This window comes from Hippocampus bargibanti, linkage group LG07 (genome assembly GCF_051943395.1).
Source record: "Hippocampus bargibanti isolate YZ-2025 linkage group LG07, ASM5194339v1, whole genome shotgun sequence".
In the NCBI taxonomy this organism is placed as follows: domain Eukaryota; kingdom Metazoa; phylum Chordata; class Actinopteri; order Syngnathiformes; family Syngnathidae; genus Hippocampus; species Hippocampus bargibanti.
In genome coordinates, this window is record NC_142740.1 from 3,795,988 (window position 1) to 3,818,704 (window position 22,717).

At 39.1% G+C, this 22,717-nt stretch overlaps 1 protein-coding gene across 12 annotated transcripts in view; it reads left to right on the top strand.

Annotated features, from left to right (window-relative positions):
• Window positions 1–22,717, top strand: part of kif1aa (kinesin family member 1Aa) — a 56,280-nt gene that overhangs the window by 12,294 nt on the left and 21,269 nt on the right. For 3 of the 12 annotated variants that reach the window (XM_089000478.1, XM_089000473.1, XM_089000479.1), the window contains exons 10-31: window positions 1,078–1,095; window positions 2,215–2,293; window positions 2,363–2,441; window positions 3,472–3,614; window positions 4,185–4,223; window positions 5,568–5,701; window positions 7,061–7,140; window positions 7,585–7,660; window positions 9,413–9,492; window positions 11,231–11,337; window positions 11,415–11,495; window positions 11,627–11,807; window positions 12,421–12,493; window positions 12,939–13,029; window positions 13,108–13,256; window positions 13,330–13,508; window positions 14,702–14,872; window positions 15,071–15,379; window positions 19,173–19,291; window positions 19,371–19,456; window positions 20,510–20,639; window positions 21,695–21,857. In XM_089000478.1, the coding sequence (XP_088856604.1) occupies window positions 1,078–1,095; window positions 2,215–2,293; window positions 2,363–2,441; window positions 3,472–3,614; window positions 4,185–4,223; window positions 5,568–5,701; window positions 7,061–7,140; window positions 7,585–7,660; window positions 9,413–9,492; window positions 11,231–11,337; window positions 11,415–11,495; window positions 11,627–11,807; window positions 12,421–12,493; window positions 12,939–13,029; window positions 13,108–13,256; window positions 13,330–13,508; window positions 14,702–14,872; window positions 15,071–15,379; window positions 19,173–19,291; window positions 19,371–19,456; window positions 20,510–20,639; window positions 21,695–21,857 (2,567 nt within the window). Of the gene's footprint in view, window positions 1–1,077; window positions 1,096–2,214; window positions 2,294–2,362; window positions 2,442–3,471; window positions 3,615–4,184; window positions 4,224–5,567; window positions 5,702–7,060; window positions 7,141–7,584; window positions 7,661–9,412; window positions 9,493–11,230; window positions 11,338–11,411; window positions 11,496–11,626; window positions 11,808–12,420; window positions 12,494–12,938; window positions 13,030–13,107; window positions 13,257–13,329; window positions 13,509–14,701; window positions 14,873–15,070; window positions 15,380–19,172; window positions 19,292–19,370; window positions 19,457–20,509; window positions 20,640–21,694; window positions 21,858–22,717 lie in introns of all 12 variants that reach the window. The other 9 variants (XM_089000472.1, XM_089000484.1, XM_089000480.1 and 6 more) reach the window with 4 other exon arrangements.

Consider the following 22,717-nt stretch of genomic DNA (forward strand, 5'->3'; position numbering starts at 1 on the left):
ACCATCGAAAGATGCAAAACGAGAACCAGAATAAGAATCAGAACCAGGATAAGAACAAAGACAATATTTAGAATAAGAACCACTACTAGAACTGGAACCAAAATTGGAGTCTGGCCCCAAACTGAGATGAGCACCAGGACCTGAACCAGTCCAAAAATAAGAGTCAGAAGTGAAAAAAATAAGCAGAAATAAAGCCTGAATGACCTCTCCCCCCACCCCTTGAAAAATAAAATTGCACTATAACAAGGTTAAGTACCTGGACTAAAAAAGAAGTGGAACAGACCCACTCCAGGAACGGATTGCTGAAACTATTTTGGTAACTCATTCACTGCCATTCACAAATTCATTCGGGAATTGAAAATAAGACGTAGAGCGCCATTCCCAAATTTGTTCGGGTTTTGTTTTTTCATGCTTGAGTGCTGATAAAGCGCTGGCCATGGCCTCCGGCAATGTTTTTTCTTTTCCACAAGGGGGGCAGCATTTCCCTTTTTTCCATGTTAGCGCTTTGTTCCAGCTTCAGCTGTTGTTAAAGCGCTATACAGTGTAGCCCAATATGTGTGTATTGTGCTTTGGACAGCTGCCCTCATTTCAAGCTCAGATAACCCCAGAGCCTTATAATTTAGGAATTACAGTAAAGTCTCGTTATAGCGATATTCTCGGGAGTCTGAAAAATATCGATATAACCGGGACTATCGATATATCCGACCCTGCGCGCATGTAATTTTCTCCTTGCGGTCATAGAAATAGTATCGTAATAAGCGGTACTATCGATATAACCGATATCGATATAACGAGACTTTACTGTAACTCTTTTTTTCTGATGGAAGATCTGATGGATAATCTAAGGTTTCTAACGCTGTATTGAATGTTTATCTAGTCCTAAAACCCTGGAATTCGAGTGACAATGACAAAAACCCTGACACTGCCTGCAGTGGACACATTTTGGACACAATATCACAACAATAACTACAACCATTACTAGATCTGGAATTCTGCAAGACTAGCACAGAGCTAACACTGTTCACTTTTATTCATGTGTGTCAATAATAATGATGTTCATACTGTGGTTCATTTCAGGATTCTGGACCAAATAAGGTATTCGAAATAAATTATTTTCAGATATCGTAATTTCCGGACTACAGAGCGCACCTGAGCCTCACCCAGTACATTTTTAAAGGAAAAAAATGTGTACATGCAGAAACCGCACCTGTCTATCAGTGTCTGAAACTCATGACAAAAAGTTAGCGGACACCAGGGCAGACAACTCTGAAAAGTTGCCTGCCCAGCCATAAAGTTGCCTACCTGGCCATAAAGTTGCCTGCCGGGCCATAAAGTGGCTTGCCCTATTTTTCACAACTTGAAACACAAGACGACTAATTGCAAAAAAAAACATTGTTGCGAAGTATAAAGATTTTTTTTTTAAATTAAGGAAGTACCTACCACAAATTCTCCCTTGCTTAATTTATGGTAAATATGCCGTTTGCCGTCATGGTGCACAATGCAATGTTTGCGTTGCGTTGTCTGCTAAAATCCACGTGGGCTCCTCTTTCTCAGCACCTTTCAAAACTTTCAAGTACACTTTACAGTTACGGTATAGTCCGAAGCATGAAACCGGACTATACCGTAACTGTAAAGGACGATACTGTAACTGTAAAGTGTACTTGAAAGTTTTGAAAGGCGCTTAGAAAGAGGAGTCCACCTGGCTTGTAGCAATTTGCTTGTCGCTTTTGTTTTATTGAATAAAACAAATGTTTCATTTGAAACGGGCATACGTTATTTCAAACACTGTGTCTATAATTGAAACGTGACATATTTATAAAGAAAGACAGTACACAAAAAATATTTTCAAAATTTTAACAATATATCTTACCTTTTCTTTCAAAACAGTGCCTGTAACGCGGCAGTAACACAGCCCGAACAGGGATAGAAGTCACTGAGACACGGCAGTAACACAATAGCAACATGTTAGCACTCGCTAACATGTCTGGGTATAAAAACATACCAAGTCACTGAGACACGGAAGAAACACGTGAGCATTCACTAACAGGGCTGGTTACACTCTCACCTTTAGTGCTTGAGCGCCCATGGTAGCCATCAATTAGCTGCATCAAAGCTAATGACAAAAGTTGCGGCTTATAGTCTGGAAATTACGGTAAGTAAATTAAACATAAGCTTCCCGGTGGAGGTAATAACCGAGCTTTTCCTAACACGCAGAACAAAAAGAAGAAGAAAGTGGAATGTTTCATTCCTTATCGCGATTCAGTTCTAACTTGGCTACTCCGAGAGAATCTCGGTAAGTATCATCTAACCTGTAAGTGGCGTTTGTCATTCAAACTTTTCTAATGTAGCTTGTTTGCATCAGGCGGGAACTCTCGCACCGCCATGGTGGCTGCGCTCAGTCCGGCGGACATTAACTATGATGAGACACTCAGCACACTCAGGTGAAAACAGTGCCTCGACTTCTCGGCGTTTGCCTTATAATATACAATTCAAATATATTTGTATAGTAATTAGCAATTTTAAAAGAGCAAAGTTAAAATACAGGTCAAATTTTTACACTTGACATTTTAAATCGCAGCATTACAAATACAAACCGATAGAAAGAAAATGGGCCCTCAAATTGACCCTTGCGGAACTCCAAGTGAAAGAGGAGGAGATGAATGGAATTCAACCAATCACATAATAATAATAATAATAATAATAATAATAATAATAATAATAATAATAATAATAATAATAATAATAGTGATAATATGATAATAAAATAATAATAAAAATAAAATAATAATAAAAATAAAATAATTATAAAAATAAAATAATAATAATCATCAAATCATCATCATCATCATCATCATCATAATGATAATGATAATGATAAAAATAAAATGTTAATAAAAAAAAAAAAATAATAATAATTATAATAATAATAATAATCATCATCATCATCATCATCATCATAATAATAATAATAATAATAATAATAATACATTTCATTTAAAAGCGCCTTTCAAAACTCTCAAGGTCACTTTACAGTCATGAGATCAGTTTTTCTGTGGGTGAGCAGCGGCAGCCACATGCGCCAGCGTTCACTCAACCCGGAATAACTCAAATAGATAGAAAGTTAGTTAGCTAGCTAGCTAGCTAATAGATAACTACTCAATAGCTAGCTAGCTAGCCAGTTATATAGCTAATATATAGCAAATAGCTAGCTAGCTAGGTAGCCAGCTAGATAGCTAGCTAGGTAGCCAGCCAGATAGCTAGCTAGGTAGCTAGCCAGATAGCTCAAGTGATGGTCCATCCCCACACCTGATGATGACTAACTAATTTTTTTGGGGGGGGAGGGATGGGGGGAGGCTCTGAAAATGAATCAAAATATTGACTTTGCTTCTAACTTGCTTCTAAAAAAAATCAAATAAAAGCATCCTCCACCTTCCAGAAACAACTTGTGATAATGTGTATTGATGATGGCAGGTATGCCGACCGCGCCAAGCAAATCCGCTGCAACGCAGTCATCAACGAGGACCCAAACAACCGGCTGGTGCGTGAGCTAAAGGAGGAAGTATCTCGTCTGAAAGACCTGCTCTTTGCCCAAGGCCTGGGCGACATCATCGAAAGTAAGATTTTGGACATAAAAGTTCCTTTTGAAATGGTGTTGCTGTGAGGAAATTATCATTGCAGAAGCAGTTTTTTATGTTAAGTTAAAATGAAATCAGTCACTGCCAGGGTTTTTGTCATTTTCACTTAAAATGGAGAAAGCACAGAATTTTGAGTTTTAAGATTACATAAACATTTCAATTCAGCGTAAAACACCTTAGACTCTCTTCTTTCATCAGAAAAACAGATAATTCCTAAATTATAAGGCTCTGGGGTTATCTGAGCTTGAAATGAGGGCAGCTGTCCAAAGCACAATACATAAATATTGGGCTACACTGTATAGCACTTTAACAACAGCTGAAGCTGGAACAAAGCGCTAACATGGAAAAAAGGGAAATGCTGCCCCTCTTGAGGAAAAGAAAAAAACATTGCCAGAGGCCATGGCCAGCGCTTTATCGGCACTCAAGCATGAAAAAACAAATCCCGAACAAGTTTGGGAATGGCGCTGGGAATTGCTAAAAGTTTCTACAAATTCTAGTCATTAGCTTGTAGTACTTGTCTTATTATGTCTTTCTCTTTCTTTCTCCAAGCATTTCGAGGGTCTACTGCTGAGATTGAGGGTTTGAAACGTGTGTTGTCGCTTTCTCGCTCTTCTGCCAGTTTTGCATCGCAATCGATTGTCAGCTTTATTTGCGCTTTGCCCTACATTAATTTGCGAACGCTACAGTGCAGCAGAGATAATGCTCATGATCTTCGTAGAATATTTAAAGGACAACCGACACCATTTTTTTGTTTCTTAACTGACATCAGAAAAAACGTTTTATAGCATCTAAAATACCCAAAACACGCAGGCTGATATTTTTAGTCAAACGCAAAACACCACAAAATGAGCTCGGAACTGGGCAGATTCACAAAGTCCCACCCCATTGTTTGTGACGTCATACCAGGATACTCCTTCACAAACTGCCTTGCTCCAGAATCAAAACAATGTCTTCAGAGAGTTCAGATTCGGAAAAGATACTTTCTTGTTACTCATACAGTTATGAATGTGATTCAAATAGTTCTGAAGAGGAAGGCATAAATATTTGCAATCGATTAAAGAAGCACTTCCGTCTCAATTCGAGCCGTCTGGACTCCAATGTAGCGCCCAGAAAATGCACAAGATGGCGCACAAGCTCCCTTGGAAATGGGCTGATTTGTCCGCTGGGAATTTGTGTAAACTTACACCTTATTTATGCGTGTTACCGCAATTGGCTGCGACATATAACAATTCACCATCGTGTTATTTATGTAGTTTTGCTTCTAATTTGGCAATCAACAGTGTTTTCAGTCGAAAAAAAAGTACCCAAAATGCATTGTGTGTCGCTTTCTCGGTCAGGGGCGTTCCCTCCGTGACGTCACGTCAGGCATCGTCATCATCTCGAAAACAAGACTTCATGAATATTCAGCGCAAGTTTTAAAACGTAAAATATAGCTATTTGCGATGGAATCTTTGTAAAATGCGCCCAGTAGAAGTCATTTGAAGTGATTTTACAAATGATGGACGCAAGTTGTCCGCAGGTGTCGGTTGTCCTTTAAACGTTCTTATATAATTTGTTGCTAGCCTTTTTCGAAGTTCTTCATATTCTGCGATTGACTGACAACCAACGCCTCCGCATTCAAATGACTCATCTGGCAATCTGGCTGTGGAATTAAAGCTAAAAAATAAATAAAAATGACAGGAAAAAAATGCAGCGTTGAAATGAGATGCACAGCTAATCAGCCACAGAAAATTTGTGTTGACTGTAATCCTTATCTGAAATGCCGTATGAGCAAAATACATTCAGCAGCTGGTTTATTTTTAACTTGACGGCCGCAGTAATTTTTTTTATTATCGCTTCTTTGCTTGCTTGTCGCATGATGAGGGCAATAGGAAACAAGATATGGCCTGTGTCTGTCATCAAAGGTTTTTCTCTGTCTCTTACTTTCCACAGTGACCAATGCCATGACGGGCATGAGTCCTTCGCCGTCGCTGTCAGCCCTTTCCAGCCGCGCCGGCTCCATCGCCAGCCTGCACGACCGTATCATGTTCAGCCCGGCTAATGAGGAGGCTATTGAGCGCCTGAAGGTGAGCGTGGTGGCAACATTAACTCATTCGCTGACATTCCCAAATGTATTCGGGAATTGAAAAGTGCGAAAAAAAAAAGAGGACAGAGTGTGCGTAGCCTTCCTAAAGACTTCTGTTTCTAGTGCTCTGATAGAGCACTAAAAACGCACACTGACCAATACTTACTTTTCGATTCTAATCACCCTTTACAACACAAACTAGGAGTTATCAGAACCCTCCAGCATAAGGCTAAACTATTAATACCAACTAGCGTTGAAAATAGAGAAAAGGAGTCAAAACATATCAGAGAGCACTCACAAACTGTGGGTACCCTCAGTGGTCATTCCACAAATGTCCGAAAGAAAGAATAGGGAATGAAACCAAAAATTCAAAAGATACAAAAAGGAGAGGAGTAGCAGTACCTTACATTGCAGGAGTTTCTGAAAAACTACAGAGTCCTTTGGCAACACAAAATTCCTACTTATTTCAAACCGATAAACACGTTAAGGCAAAAATTAGTGCATCCAAAAGATAGCCTGCCAAATGAAAAACAAAGTAATGTAGTTTATTCAATACATTGTAAGTATGAAAATTGTAAAGAGCAGTACATTGGGGAGACTAAACAAATTCTCAAAAAAAGACTTTATCAACATCGCAGGGATAATACTAGTGGGCCTCAATCGTCAGTACATATGCACCTAAAAGCTAGCAACCACTCATTTCACAATAATGAGGTTAAAATCTTAGCGAAAGAACATAGATGGTTTGAAAGCGGAGTAAATGAAGCGATTTTCATAAAACAACTAAATCCTTCATTAAACCGATATGGTGGGGTGAGGTTCAATTTGGATCGTTCATACAATAGCCTGCTTCGGCAACATAGGATTAGCAATACTAATGAGGTGATACCAGATCAAATAGGGCAATCAGGCCAGTCGTTAGTCAGAACAATAGGAACAATCAGTGGAGCCGCAGGGAGTAGTCCTCTGCTCCCCCCAACCTTTGAGCAGGGACCTATCATAGCAGAGTTCGCCTTGTCTGGACAGTAGGGATATATATATATATATAGGGCCTAAACTACCAGTAAGACTTTAGTTTGCTGACGAAGTTTCTTGGATAAGAAGCAAAACGTCCGACACCTTCAAAGAAGTACAGATGATGGCTGAAGAAACCTTTTCATCGACTGACTTACATGTACCTTACAATTGTGAAAATTCACCCACAAAACCTTTCCCTTTATTTGCTAGGCATGTCAATCATGAGGAGACCCACAAAAAAGTCTCAAGATGTCAGCCATTTTGCTTTAAAATTGTCATTTATCAAAAGCTTAGGCGGAAATAAGGGAATTATCCAACTCTACTTCTTTTTTTGTAACATCAGGAAACTGAGAAAATCATCGCAGAGCTCAACGAGACATGGGAAGAGAAACTTCGTCGGACTGAAGCCATTCGAATGGAAAGGTCACCACCAACTTCCCGTCATCGTTACGTAGCGATTAGCATGTTCGCGCTAACTCAAATATTGTCTTCTGTCTAGCTATCCAGCTGGCTGTGAGCTATCTATCTAGCTTGCTGTTGGCTGTCTACTTGGCTAACTATTAGCTCTTAAGCTGGCTAGCTATTAGCTATCTATCTGGCTAGATATTAGCTGGCTAGCTAGCTAGCTATTTGAATCAGGAAACACATTAGCTATCTCGCTATCTATTAGCGAGCTGGCTAGTTTTTAGCTATCTAGCTAGCTTTCTATCTATTTGAGTTATTCCGGGTTGAGTGAACGCTGGCACGTGTGGCTGCCGCTGCTCACCCACAGAAAAACTTTATCCTGTGACTGTAAAGTGACCTTGAGAGTTTTGAAATGTGCTTATAAATGAAATGTAGTATTATTATGATTGTCTTCATCCACAGAGAGGCCCTGCTGGCAGAAATGGGTGTGGCCATGCGCGAAGATGGCGGCACAGTTGGCGTCTTCTCCCCCAAGAAGGTAATCAAACATCCACTGAGTTGAATTGACTCCTCCAAGTGCTTTTTGAATTTTAAAAGGGAATCTTTATTCGTCCCTTAAGCCGTCAGACAGCCACAGAAAGCCCCAAGCTGTGTTTATTGACACTGTCGGGCTGTTTTCCCCTAACGAGGTTTGTAGCGGAGAAGTGTGCGAGTGATTTTTAAGTCTGACCTTCATTAAGTTTTATCTCAAGAGCTTCCGAGACCGCCTGACAGTAGTGAAGATAAAGATAGACAAAGCTGACTTTATCTGCATGTTTTTTTTTCCCTCTATCAGATTCCTTTGTGTGGGCAGTGTTTGCATAATATTCATAATTCATCAAGGGATCGTAAAGAGATACAGTGATACCTCAGTTGACAAACGCTTTAGCTCACGAACCTTTCGCCCTATGAACATTAAATTCTCGAGAATATAATCTTGGCATACAAACTAGTTTTCGGTGGATGAACCAAACCACACAGCGCCACGGTGGATGGCAGACTAGTTTTCCACACCCTCTTTGAGTGCAGACGTGGTTTGCTATCGAGTGGAGTACTTTTACGATTATGGGACCGATAAAGACCCCACCACAGGCTAATGTTAAGCCGAAGAGGACACAATAATAATAATAATAATCATACATTTCATTTATAAGCGCTTTTCAAAACTCTCAAGGGCACTTTACAGTCACAGGATTTTTTTTTTCCTGCGGGTGAGCAGCGGCAGCCACATGCGCCAGAGTTCACTCAACCTGAAAGTAGCAAAGTAAAAAACAAAAACAAAAAAAACCCAAATAACAAATAATATGACAACTCAAAGACACAGATAATGCTAAATGATAATAATACATAACACGTATTTTGTTGTAATTAATACTTTTGAAAAAAGAGATAATCCAGACAATTGACAGTTACAACCACTGGGCATTTCATTAGGTACACAGTTTCAGGTGATCCAATATATATTAAAAAAATACCGTATGGTAATGATTAAAAACAAGCCATATTTTTGTAAAGGCAGATTTGCTTTTTGTTGTATTTATAACTCACAAATGTGTCAGAGTACCGAATCATCTGCCCAGTAGCTGTATCAGTTACTCCAATAAAAAGTTTGTTCAGCAAATATCGGAACCAGTCAAGCAGAAGAAGGAGATCCTCAAGAAACACGAACAAGGTGTGTGTTTGTTTGACTTAGCGTCCCAGTACCAGTATGCTTAGTCGACCATTACTACATGTGGCTAAGTGTGTTTCTGTGTTGACTAAGCAATGGTCTCAGTCAATAGAAGAGGTTGAAAAACTTCTGTTGGTTTGGATTAATGACAAACAGCTAGCAGGGGACATTGTGAGTGAGGGTATCTTCACTCGGATATCATCAAGAGGCAACTACATTAACGACCATCGTAAAGGTAAATAAAACGCCTTTATTATACAGTACAGTTTATTTCTTTAATTACAAACCAATAGCACATTTATTATACATAAAATAAAGTATATTTTGTGTAGTTTTAAGGCTTATTTAGTCGAAAATTATGTTTTATGGGGCCCTGGGAACGCATTATTCTCATTTTAATGGTTTCTTATGGGAAATAAATGTTTGGCAGACGAACTTTTCACCTTACACACACTTTCTGGGAACCAATGAAGTTCGTAAACTGAGGTATCACTGTAGTAAAAAATTGACTTGTAAAGACAACATGCTCATTTTATGTATTTATTTACTTATTTGTTTGTTTGTTTTTTTTGTTTCCCTCAGACGCCTCATCTGGTGAACCTGAATGAGGACCCGCTCATGTCCGAGTGCCTCCTCTACTACATCAAGGATGGAATCACCAGGTTAGATGCAGCCAGATTTACATTCATGAACTGCGATTCAGCTTGACCAATCCTAAAAACGTTGTTACCAGATCACAAAAAAAGGAGCCTGTTCAGGTGCATTTCCACTGCTGTGGTACTTTTGGTACTATTTTAGCAAATGAGCCATTAACTCATTCACTGCCAGACGATGTGCAAAAATGTGTCCACTCCAGTGCCAGGGTTTTTGTCATTTTCAGTCAAATTCCAGGACCCACAGAATATTGAATTTTAGGACTACATAAACATTCAGTGCAGTGTAAGAAATCTTAGACTCTCTTCTTTGATCAGAAAAAAAGAGTTAATTCCTAAATTACTGGCGCTCCCCTACTTACAAACATTCGAGTTGCGAACAACAGTACATACGAACATTTTTGTAGTATCAAATGTCGTATTCTCTCCAGTTGTACTTGTTGGTTTATATACTGTAGCTGAAGCTGGAACATTGCGCTAACACGGACAAAAGGTAAATGCTGCCCCCTCATGGTAGGGAAAAACATTGCCAGAGGTCTGGCCAACGCTTTATTGACACCCAAACAAGAAAAAAAACGAACAAATTCCGGATTGGCGCTCAACGTCATATTTTCAATTCCGGAATAAATCTGTGAATGGTAGTGAATGAGTACACTATTCTTTCATCAGAAAAAAAATAGTTAATTCCTAAGTTACATACACTCCCCTACTTACAAACATTCGAGTTACGAACAACAGTACATACGAACATTTTTGTAGTATCAAATGTCGTATTCTCTCCAGTTGTACATGTTGGTTTATATACTGTAGCTGAAGCTGGAACATTGCGCTAACACGGACAAAAGGCAAATGCTGCCCCCTCATGGTAGGGAAAAACATTACCAGAGGTCTGGCCAGCGCTTTATTGACACCCAAACAAGAAAAAAAACGAACAAATTCCGGATTGGCGCTCAACGTCATATTTTCAATTCCGGAATAAATCTGTGAATGGTAGTGAATGAGTAGACTATTCTTTCATCAAAAAAATAGTTAATTCCTAAGTTACATACACTCCCCTACTTACAAACATTCGAGTTACGAACAACAGTACATACAAACATTTTTGTAGTAACAAATGTTGTATTCTCTCCAGTTGTACATGTACATAACTTTATAGAGCATATATTTCATTAAATGTTCTTTTTTCAGTAGAAACCAATGCAGGTTACTTATCCAAGCCTTAAATATACTTATATAACCCTCAAACATACTTACACTATATTAGCCTTCAACATACATTTCTTACAAAATATAGCACTGAAGCAACTTACGAACAAATTCACCTTATGAACGACCGTTCGGAACGTATCTCGTGCCTAAGTTGGGTGGGGAGCGTCTGTATATGGGTCTGGACTTATCTGAGCTTGAAAAGGGGGCGGCTGTACAAAAGGCAAATGCTGCCCCTTCGTAGAAAAATTCCCAGAGGTCTGACCAGCGCTTTCTCTGCACCACTCGCATGAAAAACCAAAACCTGAACAAATTCGGGAATGGCGCTCCACGTCATATTTTCAATTCCCAAATAAAATCGGGAATGGCAGTGAATGAGTCAACTAACGGACTAACCATCTAACCAACTAAAAAACTACAAGTATGGCTAATCACATTTTTCAGTTCATTTTCACTGATCAGCTCCAGGTTTGTTCAATCAAGATTTCACCTTCACTGTACCAGTCTGGCAGAATGATTTAACCCAGAAAATATTCCTCAGGGTGGGTCGTGTGGATGCCTCGAGGCGCCAGGACATCGTACTTAGCGGCCACTTCATCAAGGATGAGCATTGCACTTTCAATAGCTCCTCTGGACCGCAGGGAGAAAGTGGGTAATGTTCGGTTTGATCCCGATATGTTCTGTTGCTGTTGTTTTACATTGTTGTGGTCTTTGTTGTCAAGTAGCCATTGTCTTGGAGCCTTGCGAAGGGGCTGAGACCTACGTCAACGGCAAGAGAGTTACAGAGGCAACAGTCCTCAAATCAGGTCAGGAAAATTGAATCTGTTGTTGTTCAATGAACAAATAACTAATAAGCTAACTAACAGTATCAACTTGTAGAAGCGCGTATATACCGTACTCTACATTTGCCTTGATATGGTGCGACCGTCATGTCCAGGCAATCGGATCATTTTGGGCAAGAGCCACGTATTCCGCTTCAACCACCCCGTGCAGGCGCGGGCTGAGAGGGAAAGGACCCCATGTGCCGAGACCCCCGCAGAGCCCGTTGACTGGGCCTTTGCCCAGAGGGAGCTTCTGGAAAAGCAAGGCATTGACATGAAGCAAGAAATGGAACAGAGGTAAAACTGATCATGGGTGTCACACTGAATGCTTTATTGATTTGATAGAGAATAGACAGAATAGAAGCTATGATGTTGAAAAGTTTCATCTTGTGGAATGCTTGGTTGACCTGTGACCACAAGGCCAGTATACAATGGAGCTCAGAGAATCTGGGGTCAATTTGATATGAACAGACTCAGCCGATCAAACTGTCATCCTTGAGTAAGTGACCGAGGGAATAAGGGAGTATTTGGTATACTCCTGCACAAGAAGATATCATTGGCCAGGTTAGAAATCTTATCAGTTCATGGAAAGGCCACTCATTAAAATATCTACGCTCTGTTGGTTTATGGATGTTGGTGCTTGTACCATGGGATGACTTGGAGGGGTGTTCAGAGGCGTGGTATTCAAATAAAAAAAGGAGCGTTTTACGAATGTATCACTTGAATTTGCATGTACTCTCAAGAAAAAAAAGCTTGGCAGGGGCCTGCAGAGGTCGGGTGTCAGTTGAGAAGCGCACACGAAGTGGCTTCATGAAAACTGCACCCCCTGCCGGCAGTAAAAAAAAAAAAAAACAATCTTCCTGTGTTTGAGCCTTTGTTCAAAGTGTCTGACACGAATATTTGTGTTTAGGCTGCAAGAGTTGGAAGATCAATATCGTAAAGAAAGAGAGGAGGCCAACAACCTATTGGAGCAACAAAGACTGGTATGTGAGGATAAGCGGACGCAACTAGGACGCTTTGATCCTCTCCTCTTTCATCTAGAACTGCTTCATGTCACATGGAGGGTACAGAAAATGCTGAAGAATGAATGACTCTGTGTCTTTGTGTTGTCATATTATTTTGTATTTTTTATTTTTTTACTTTATGGTACTTCCGGGTTGAGTGAACGCTGGCGTGTGTGGCTGCCGCTGCTCACCCGCAGAAAAAATATTTATTATTATTATTATTATTATTATTATTGTGAAAATATGTACAACTGAATTGTTTATTTTTTCTTTGGAGCTCCTTATCTTCTGAACAAAGTACAGTAAAGTCTCGTTATATCGATATCGGATATATCGATAGTCCCGGTTATATCGATATTTTTTCGGACTCCCTTGAATATCGATATAACGAGACTTTACTGTATATGGTCCCATTATTTTCCAGGATTATGAGAGCAAGCTGGAGGCTCTTCAGAAGCAGGTAGATCGTTATTACCCAGAAGCTCCAGAGGAAGAGGAGGAACCAGAAGAGGAAGGTAACGCATGAAGAAAAAAGGACGATTATACGTCATGTGACTAAAAACTGAACTTCAATGTTTTTTGCTGTCTCACAGTTCAGTGGAGCGAGCGTGAAAGAGAGCTAGCCGAGTGGAGCTTTCGTAGGTGGCGGTGCTACCAGTTCACATCCCTACGGGACCTCCTGTGGGGCAATGCTATTTTTCTTAAGGAGGCCAATGCTATTAGCGTGGAGCTCAAGAAGAAGGCATGAAAAAAAAATGTGGTCGTAACGTCCATATTGTTAGCTGTCATGATGCTAACATGCCGTTTGTTTGTAGGTTCAGTTCCAGTTTGTACTGTTGACCGACACCCTTTATTCACCGCTCCCACCCGACTTGCTACCGCCCGAAGCTGGAAAAGAGCGTGAGAGGAGAATCTTTCCACAAACCATCGTGGCTGTGGAGGTGCAGGACCAGAAGAATGGAGCCACTCATTATTGGACGCTGGAAAAACTCAGGTACTCAGAGGATTGGAAAATTCTGTGAATTTTCACAATTTTGAATGTTGAAAATTTACTTGAAACTCATTCACTGCCATTCCTGAATTTATTCGGGAATTGGAAATATGAGGTAGAGCGCCATTCCCGAATTTGTTTGGGTTTTGTTTTTTTCATGCTCGTGAGCTGATAAAGCGCTGGCCATAGCCTCTGGCAATGTTTTTTCCCTTCCACGAGGGCCTTTTGTCCGTGTTTGCGCTTTGTTACATCTTCAGCGTTTGTTAAAGCGCTATATAAACCAATATGTCTGTATCGCATTGTGTTTTGGACAGCCGCCCTCATTTTAAGCTCATATAACTACAGACCCATATAATTTAGGAATCAACTCTTTTTTCTGATTTAGAAAAAGAGTCTAGGTTTCTAACGCTGTATTGAATGTTTATGTAGTCCTAAAACTCAAAATTCTGTGGGTCCTGGAATTTGAGTGACAATGACAAAAACCCTGGCACTGGAGTTAACACATTTTTGCACGTCTAGCAGTGAATGAGTTAATGGAGAAATTACTGTTTGAAATCCCCGTTTGAAATCCCCGCAAAAATTTTTTTTCCCAAAGATTCACAAAATGTTATGGGTTTTTTGTCTTACATTTTTACAACTTTTTTTCTGCTTTATGTTGTGACCCAAAAATTTAATGTGGAAGCACACTTTAAAATCTAAAGTGTATCTCAAGTGTAGTGACCTTGAGAGTTTTGAAGGGTGCTCGTAAATGAAATGTGTTATTATTATTATTATTATTATTATTATTATTATTATTATTATTATTATTAGCTATCTCTTAGCGAGCTAGCTAGCTTTCTATCTATTTGAGTTTAGCATTTGACTAAAAATATCAGCCTGTGTGTTTTGGGAACGTTTTTCTGGTGTCAGTAAGGACACAAAAAAATGGTGTCGGTTGTCCTTTAACTCAAAATGTAATTTGATTCATTTCACTTATGATAAAATAATATTGACTGGAAAAAAAAATACAGTAAAGTCTCGTTATATCGATATCGGATATATCGATAGTCCCGGTTATATCGATACTATTTCTATGCACGCACAGAGAAAATTACATGCAAACAGGGTCGGATATATCGATAGTCCCGGTTATATCGATATTTTTTCGGACTCCCTTGAATATCGATATAACGAGACTTTACTGTACATCCTTTTAGGCAAAGACTTGATCTCATGCGAGAGATGTACGACCGTGCTGCTGAAGTTCCTCCTACTGTTGCGCTTACCTCCTCAACGGATACAAATTCCACCATCGGTGACCGCGAAGGTGCCATGACGGGCGGCGACCCTTTTTACGACCGTTTTCCATGGTTCAGATTGGTGGGCAGGTACGCTATTTATTACATTGTGGGAAAAAATTGGAGTCGCTGACAATCCCTTCCCAAAATGTTTTTTTTTACCTCCCAACCACTGCAACAAACATATTCTCACCCGGTTGTTGTGCATCCCGCCCTGGTGCGGGTCCGCTTCCAACCAGGGGATCCGATCCATATTGTGTTTTCTCTCTACTAACCCGCTTCTCCCAGAAACCCTCTTTTCAACGCGTGCATGAGCGAGCGCATGAGCGACCCGACTCCGTCCCCCACCCTCTCCGCCTCCGAGACCACCGACTCCCCTCAGCGGGAAGCTCGCGGCGGAGGCGGCGAGGATGACGAGTCGGAGGATCTGGATGATGATATCTTTTTGGATGAGCCGAGCTCGGAGCTGGTGGGAGAGGCAGAGGATGAGGATGATGATGATGATGATGAGGAGGAAGAGCGAGAGATGTGCCCAAACTCCAGCGAAGGCCAGGATCCCTTTTACGACCGCTCGCCATTATTCAGTGTAGTGGGAAGGTTGGTGAGGTTTACAGGGAGAGAGAACGCGTGCCGATGGGAGAAACGAGCTCTTTCACGCTGAGAGGCAAGAGACGCCTTTACGAATAACAGGCGGGGAGGAAGCGTACGTTTTATTTATGTAAAAATTAATTTGGCCTGCCATTGACGGGGATCCATCGGAAAAACAAAAAAAAAAAATACGAGTGTGTATCCCAAAAATTAATTTCCCATCGGAAACCATTAAAATGAGAATAATCCGTTCCCAGGTCCCCATAAAACATAATTTTCTACTTTCTAATTTTCTAAGCCTTAAAATTACACATCAGTTTATGAACGTTACATTTATGCAAATTTTACCTTGGCATACGAACTTTACTTTGGCATACAAACTTTTTCCGTACACGGAGCTGCCTGAGTGATGTGTCGTTCACGAACGAGCCCTTTTCTTCTAACAACAAAATGGCAGCCGACTGTTTTTGTCCTCTATTCCCTGCCCCCAGTCTTCGGTTAAAGCCACATGATTGGTCAAGAAGGCAGCAGTGAGGGGGGGGGGAGGGGGGTTGGTTTAAACATTAAAGAGACAGACAGACGAGTGAGAGAGTTTCAACTTTGATATTTCAAATGCAGAGTGTAGACTGCAAGGTTAAAATATCCCATCAATCAGGCTCCACAAACAACCTGCACAAGCCATCTGTACACTTGATGCAAAAAGCTATCAACCCAGCTAAACAGAACACAATTGATGAGGAACTAGATACAATTATCACAGAGAAAGCCCCTACAAGGTATCGTTCCTCATCAAGTGTTTAACGCTAATGAAACCGGCCACTCCATTCCATCAAGCCATCAACGACCATCACAAAGGTAAATAAAACCACTTTATTATACTGTACAGTTTATTTCTATAATTATAATACCATAGCACATTTATTATACATAAAATAAGGTATATTTTGTGTAATTTTAAGGCTTAGAAAATTAGAAAGTAGAAAATTATGTTTTATGGGGACCTGGGAACGGATTAGTCTCATTTTAACGGTTTCCTATGGGAAATTAATTTTTGGGATACACACTTTTCGCCTTCCACACTCTGTCTGGGAACCAATTAAGTTCGTAAGCCAAATTATCACTGTATTGTATTTCTTACAGCTGCCCCCATTTCAAGCTCGCATAACTCCAGACAGATATAAGTTTGGAATTAACTCTTTTTTTTCCTCATGAAAGAAGAGTCTAAGGTTTCTTACGCTGAATTGAATGTTTACATAGTCCTAAAACTCAATATTCTGCAATTTGAGTGACAATGACAAAAACCCTGGCAATGGAGTGGACACATTTTTTCACATTGTCCGGCAGTGAATGAGTTAATGCATTACTATTACTTCTTATGTAACTTCTTCACTTCCTATGCAAATATCCAATATTGGAGTAGACATTTCTGGGCTTTTTTTATTTTTCCTGTCGTCAACCCCCATTTTCATTGCTAACAGTTGTAACGCGCTCTTGTTACATAACAAGCCAGAGATGGGATCATAACCAAGCAATGTCAAAACTCAACGACCTGCTTGTGTTGCGTGTGGTTTGACATGTTTAATCATGACGTCTCAAGTTGAAAGAGCTGGTTTCGACCTCAGCCGTCTCTTTTTTTTAGGCATGCCAGAGCACAAGGCTTTTCATTTTTGTTTTTTTTTTGTTTCATGACTGTATTACTTTTTCATGACGTCCTCGTTGCGTTGCCGAGGTGTCTTTTGTTTTGATTGGTCGGCTCTGTGGCTGTTTGCACCCCCGTCCATATAATGTTGATTTTGGTGTCATTTGTATGCCGTTGCCCCCCCCCAAAACATTGTTTAATGTATTTATTTTTGTCCTGAGCATGCCTTTCTTAACACCTCACCAATCTTGTCATAAGCCTGTCCCCCCCACCCCTCCGGTCCCTCTGTTTTAGCACTCTTAAATGTCTACCCACTTAAATTAGCACGTGGGGTTGTGGTGTCGTCCGACCTCATACATTTTAAAATAACATCTACATTTTAGGCCATCTATGTGTGCCAAAATTTAATTCCTGGCCTGTATGTATGCAATTATTATATTTATTAATTCAATAAAACATATTTTATTGACAAAATATATATATATTCATCAACTCGCTTGTAAAGTATTATCTTAAATAAGTAAATTGAACCTATTAAATATCTTACTTCATGAATGTATTGATATTTAATGTAATTTTAATGATTCTTTTGTTTCTGTAAAAAAAAACTAATAACATTTTATAATAATAATAATAATAATACATTTCATTTATAAGCGCCTTTCAAAATTCTCAAGGTCACTTTACCGTCATAGGATCAGTTTTTTTTCTGTGGGTGAGCAGCGGCAGCCACATGCGTCGGCCACATGCGTCGGCATTCACTCAACCCGAAATAGCAAGCTAACTAGCTAGCGAATAGATAGCTCATAGCCAGTGAAGAGATAGCTAATAGCTAGCGAATAGATAGCTATTAGCCAGCGAATAGATAGCCAATAGCTAGCGAATAACAATAATACATTTCATCTTTAAGCGATTTTCAAAACTCTCAAGGTCACTTTACAGTCACAGATCAGTTTTTTCTGTGGGTGAGCAGCGACAGCCACACGTGCCACCATAGACTGTTATATAGGGAATATGTTAAATCATTAATGAATTAATTTTCATTGTATTCCTTGTATTTTGTATTTATATAATTTATCTCTTTTTATGGATTTATTTTGCCTTTCTAATGATTTTTTTAATTGTGATTTTATGCTCAAGTTACATAAAAAATAAAGTCAACTCGATCATGTAATGCATTATATTTACCATTAATTATTTACATAAAGATAAATCATTAATTGTTGAACCTTTACAAGTGATCATTTATTTTATAACCATTATAGCTATCTAGCTATCTAATAGCTATCTAGCTAGCTATCTAATAGCTATCTAATGGCTATACAATAGCTATCTACTAGCTGTCTAGCTGGCTACTAGCTATCTGGCTATCTATTAGCTATCTAGGTAGCTATCTAATAGCTATCTATTATCTAGCTAGCTAGCTTTCTATCTATTTGACTTCCGGGTTGAGTGAAGGCTAGCGCGTGTGGCTGCCGCTGCTCACCCACAGAAAAAAATATCCTGTGACTGTAAAGTGACCTTGAGAGTTTTGAAAGGCGCTTAGAAATGAAATGTATTATTATTATTATTATTATTATTATGGTTATAATTATGATTATGGTGGTGGTTATGGTTATTATTATTATTATTATTATTATTATTATTATTATTATTATTATTATTATTATAAAGGCTTACTATATCGTTAATATATGATCAAATTTGTATTAAAGAAATTGATTTGAATTTGGCTTGTAGTTCAGCAACAGTTATTTAATTTTGGCACCACTTTTAACAAAGGGGAGCATAAATATTTTACCAAACTGCAATTACAATTTAAATCCTGGAGGCCTTTTGTTCACCCCAGGGATGTTTTAAGGAATCAATCAGTTCTGTTTTATTTAGTTTAAAATATATATATATATCATTATTCAATCAAATTCTTGGACACACCACAATTTGGTAATCCCTGATCATATTGCAAGACGAATAAAATACAAAATCTTTGTCAAAGCAGAAGTAAAGGGGAGCCATGGCCATCGCTCAAGAGCAGTCCCGGCTTGTGTTTGGTTGCTTCGCAGCTTAGTGTTTTTTTTTTTTTTTTTTTTTGTATTGTGATTCGTCATCTTTTCCTACTTTGACGCGATCATTATGTCCTTTTTTTTTCCATTTTTCATTTAGGTCATTTGTATACTTAAGCAACCTGCTCTACCCCGTTCCCCTGGTGCATCGCGTGGCCATCGTAAGCGAAAAGGGCGACGTTAAGGGCTTCCTGCGTGTGGCGGTGCAGGCTATATCGCGTAAGGCTCAGAGGACAGGTGGGACTATGTCAATGGAGTTGAAAAATGGCTCATAAATGTTGTTCGTTCTACCCTACAGCCGATGAGGAAGCACCCGATTACGGCTCAGGGGTACGACAGTCGGGCACTGCGAAAATCTCCTTTGAAGATCAACAATATGAAAAGGTGCGTAAACAACACATTATTGTTAGCATTAGAGAGTTAGCATAGTTTATAGCAGTGGTGGGCATTTAGGGCCTCCGAGGCCTTTTCTGCTGGCCTAAAAATATCTGAATCACAGGTGAATGTGACATATATTTTGTCCATGAATTCTTATGAAATAATTCCAAATTGTCTTTCAGCTTCCTTTCATTGCTTTTCTTTCCCCTGCTGTGCTGCTTCCAGATGTGTGTTTTCGTATTTAAGCATTTAACCAATCACATTTCCGCCATCATTTGTTACGAGGGTCAGAAATCGACCTGGACGCCTTCACAAACATTTCTGCAGGCCCTAGAGCATGAAATAAGTGACAATTGAAACTGTTGCTTTAACCAATCAGAGTTCGAAGGCGGTGGAAACGTCATAGTTTTCGCAAACTATGATTGGTTAGTCACTAGCCAATCATAGTATCACTAGCTGCTAGTAATAATAATAATAATAATAATAATAATAATAATAATAATAATAATAATACATTTTATTTCAAGTGCCTTTCAAAGCTCTCAAGGACACTTTACAGTCACAGACAAGCATAGATACAATAATAGCTGCTAGTGATAAGAGCATACTGGCCAGAGCTAGCACACTGAAAAATATATAGTTGTGTCATTTTAATTGCGGTTTTGTCCACCCAAATTAGATAAAGGAGGAGAAGAAATGGATTTGGTTGCACATATACTGTTAAAGACGGACTTTTCAAGAATAGATGGACATCATTAAAAAAAAAGTTGGACAGCTCTGAAGCTAACAAAACTAGCAAATAACATTGCAATTTTATGAGGTTATTATGAATCCGCACGTTCATAGTAAAAATTCTCACAGTTTAATGACAGTATGTCTTAAGTTTCTTCAAGTCGCATGTTATTTCCTGGCCAAAGACACCCTCTAGTGGACGTGTAGTAAATCACACCATATTCGCAGCTGTGGAGCGATCAGACATAGGACTACTGAAGGCCTATGAGTGACATACACGGCCCGTCACTGGCATATAGCATAAAGTGAATTCCTCCCCCTCTTCAGTTTCAGTCTGAGTCCTGCCCGGCGGGCCTGCCACGCACTGGAATCTCCCAGGAGGAACTTCGCATCGTGGAGGGCGAGGGGCAGAGCACCGAGATGGGACCCTCAGCAGATGAAGTCAACAATAACACATGTGAGAATCATTGTTTTTTTACATCAGAGTTCAAGGTAAGCTGGAAGTAAAGTGGTGGAAGTAAACGACCGACCCAGAGGGAACATATTATGATAATGCAATATCATTTATAAGCGCCTTTCAAAACTCTCAAGGTCACTTTACAGTCACAGGATACATTTTTCTGTGGGTGAGCAGCGGCAGCTTAATTGGTTCCCAGACAGAGTGTGTAAGGCGAAAAGTGTGTATCTAAAAAAAAAATTCCCATAGGAAACCATTAAAATGGGAATAATCCGTTCCCGGGTTTTCATAAAATGTACTTTTCAACTAAATAAGCCTTAAAACTACACACAACATACCTTATTCTATGTATAATAAATGTGCTTTTGTATTGTAATGAAAGAAATACACTGCATTGTATCATAAAGTCACTTTATTTACATTTGTGATGGTCATTTATGGCTTGATGGAATGGCGTTGGAGGTCGAAGGTCAAAGGGAATTGCTGTTTGGAAAGAGAGGCGCATTACATGAGGACTGTAATTGAAGAAATAAACTGTGCTGTAAAATAAAGTTTTATTTACCTTTTTGATGGTCGTTGATGGCTTATAGAAGGAAAGTCACCTTCCATAAGGACTGTTGGTAACTTAACCTCTGGTGCTGTTCGGTTGTGTGCTTCCGCCGAAGATCACTCCGCCAGCTGTGGTGGGTGTGTATTATGAAAATAGTGCTTATTATAAGGTTTAATTTTCAGAAATTTGACGTTTGTAAGACGAAAAGTTTGTAAGATAAGGTGTTTGTAAGTTGAGGTCTCACTGTATAATATATCGTTAATAGATAGCTATCGAGATTGCTAGCTAGCTAGATAGCTAACAGATAACTAAAAAAAATGCTAAATTTAACAAAAACTTCCCAAAAAGGATACTATAATGTCATAGGAAATCAAATTCTCATGACACATAAAAAGAAAAGTGGACCAAAGACAGAACTCTGAGGGACTCCATTAAAATGAAGCATCCCGAGTGTGTTTATTTATTTATTTATTTATTTATTTATTTATTTATGCTTTGATCACAGCTGGCAGTCATGATGACGACTTGGCTGCAAAGCCGGAACCGGATGGGGAAGTGAATGTGACGGTGGAGCATCTGAAGATCGGGAATATTTTCACCTTTCGCGTGACCGTGTTGCAAGCATCCAACATTTCCGCCGAGTATGCTGACATCTTCTGCCAGTTCAAGTAAGACATCTCGCCACTCCGATGTACCTTGAATATTTCATAATCTTTTTTACTACTTTATAAAAAAACTGGACACTACATCTATCAATATGCCTTTCTTGATACTTGCACTATGTACAGTTTTTTATTAAACAGTTTTGCACATTTACAGTATACATCTCAGTCTGCTGACATTTTACTATGCTTAGAATATCTTGTTTTTCTATCCTTTTACTACACCCACCACCCCATCCCCAATTGAAATTGCTGCTGTGGACTGCAAATTTCCCCATTGTGGGACGAATAAAGGTTTTCTGATTCTGATAAAGAAAAAAAAAAAAAAAGAATAAATAAATATATATATACAGTAAATTCTCGTTATATCGATATTCAAGGGAGTCCGAAAAAATATCGATATAACCGGGACTATCGATATATCCGACCCTGTTTGCATGTAATTTTCTCCGTGCGTGCATAGAAATAGTATCGATATAACCGAGACTATCGATATATCCGATATCGATATAACGAGACTTTACTATATATATATATATATATATATATATATATATATATATATTCCCAGAAAATAATTCCATTCACAGTGTGTACAAGAATAAATTAATTTAATTTCAAGAAAAATCGGTGATAAGTAAATATGTTTTTTTTCCAAGAACATATTTGAATATTTCTTAAAAAAAAAACAAAAAAAAAATATTTTTCACATGGTCCTTATCCTAAAAAAATATTTTTAAACTCATTCACTGCCATTCCCGAATCTATTTGGGAATTGAAAATTTGTACGGATTTTGGTTTGTGTTGCGGGGGGTGCCGATAAAGCGCTGGTCAGACCTCTGGCAATGTTTTTCCCCTCCAGGAGC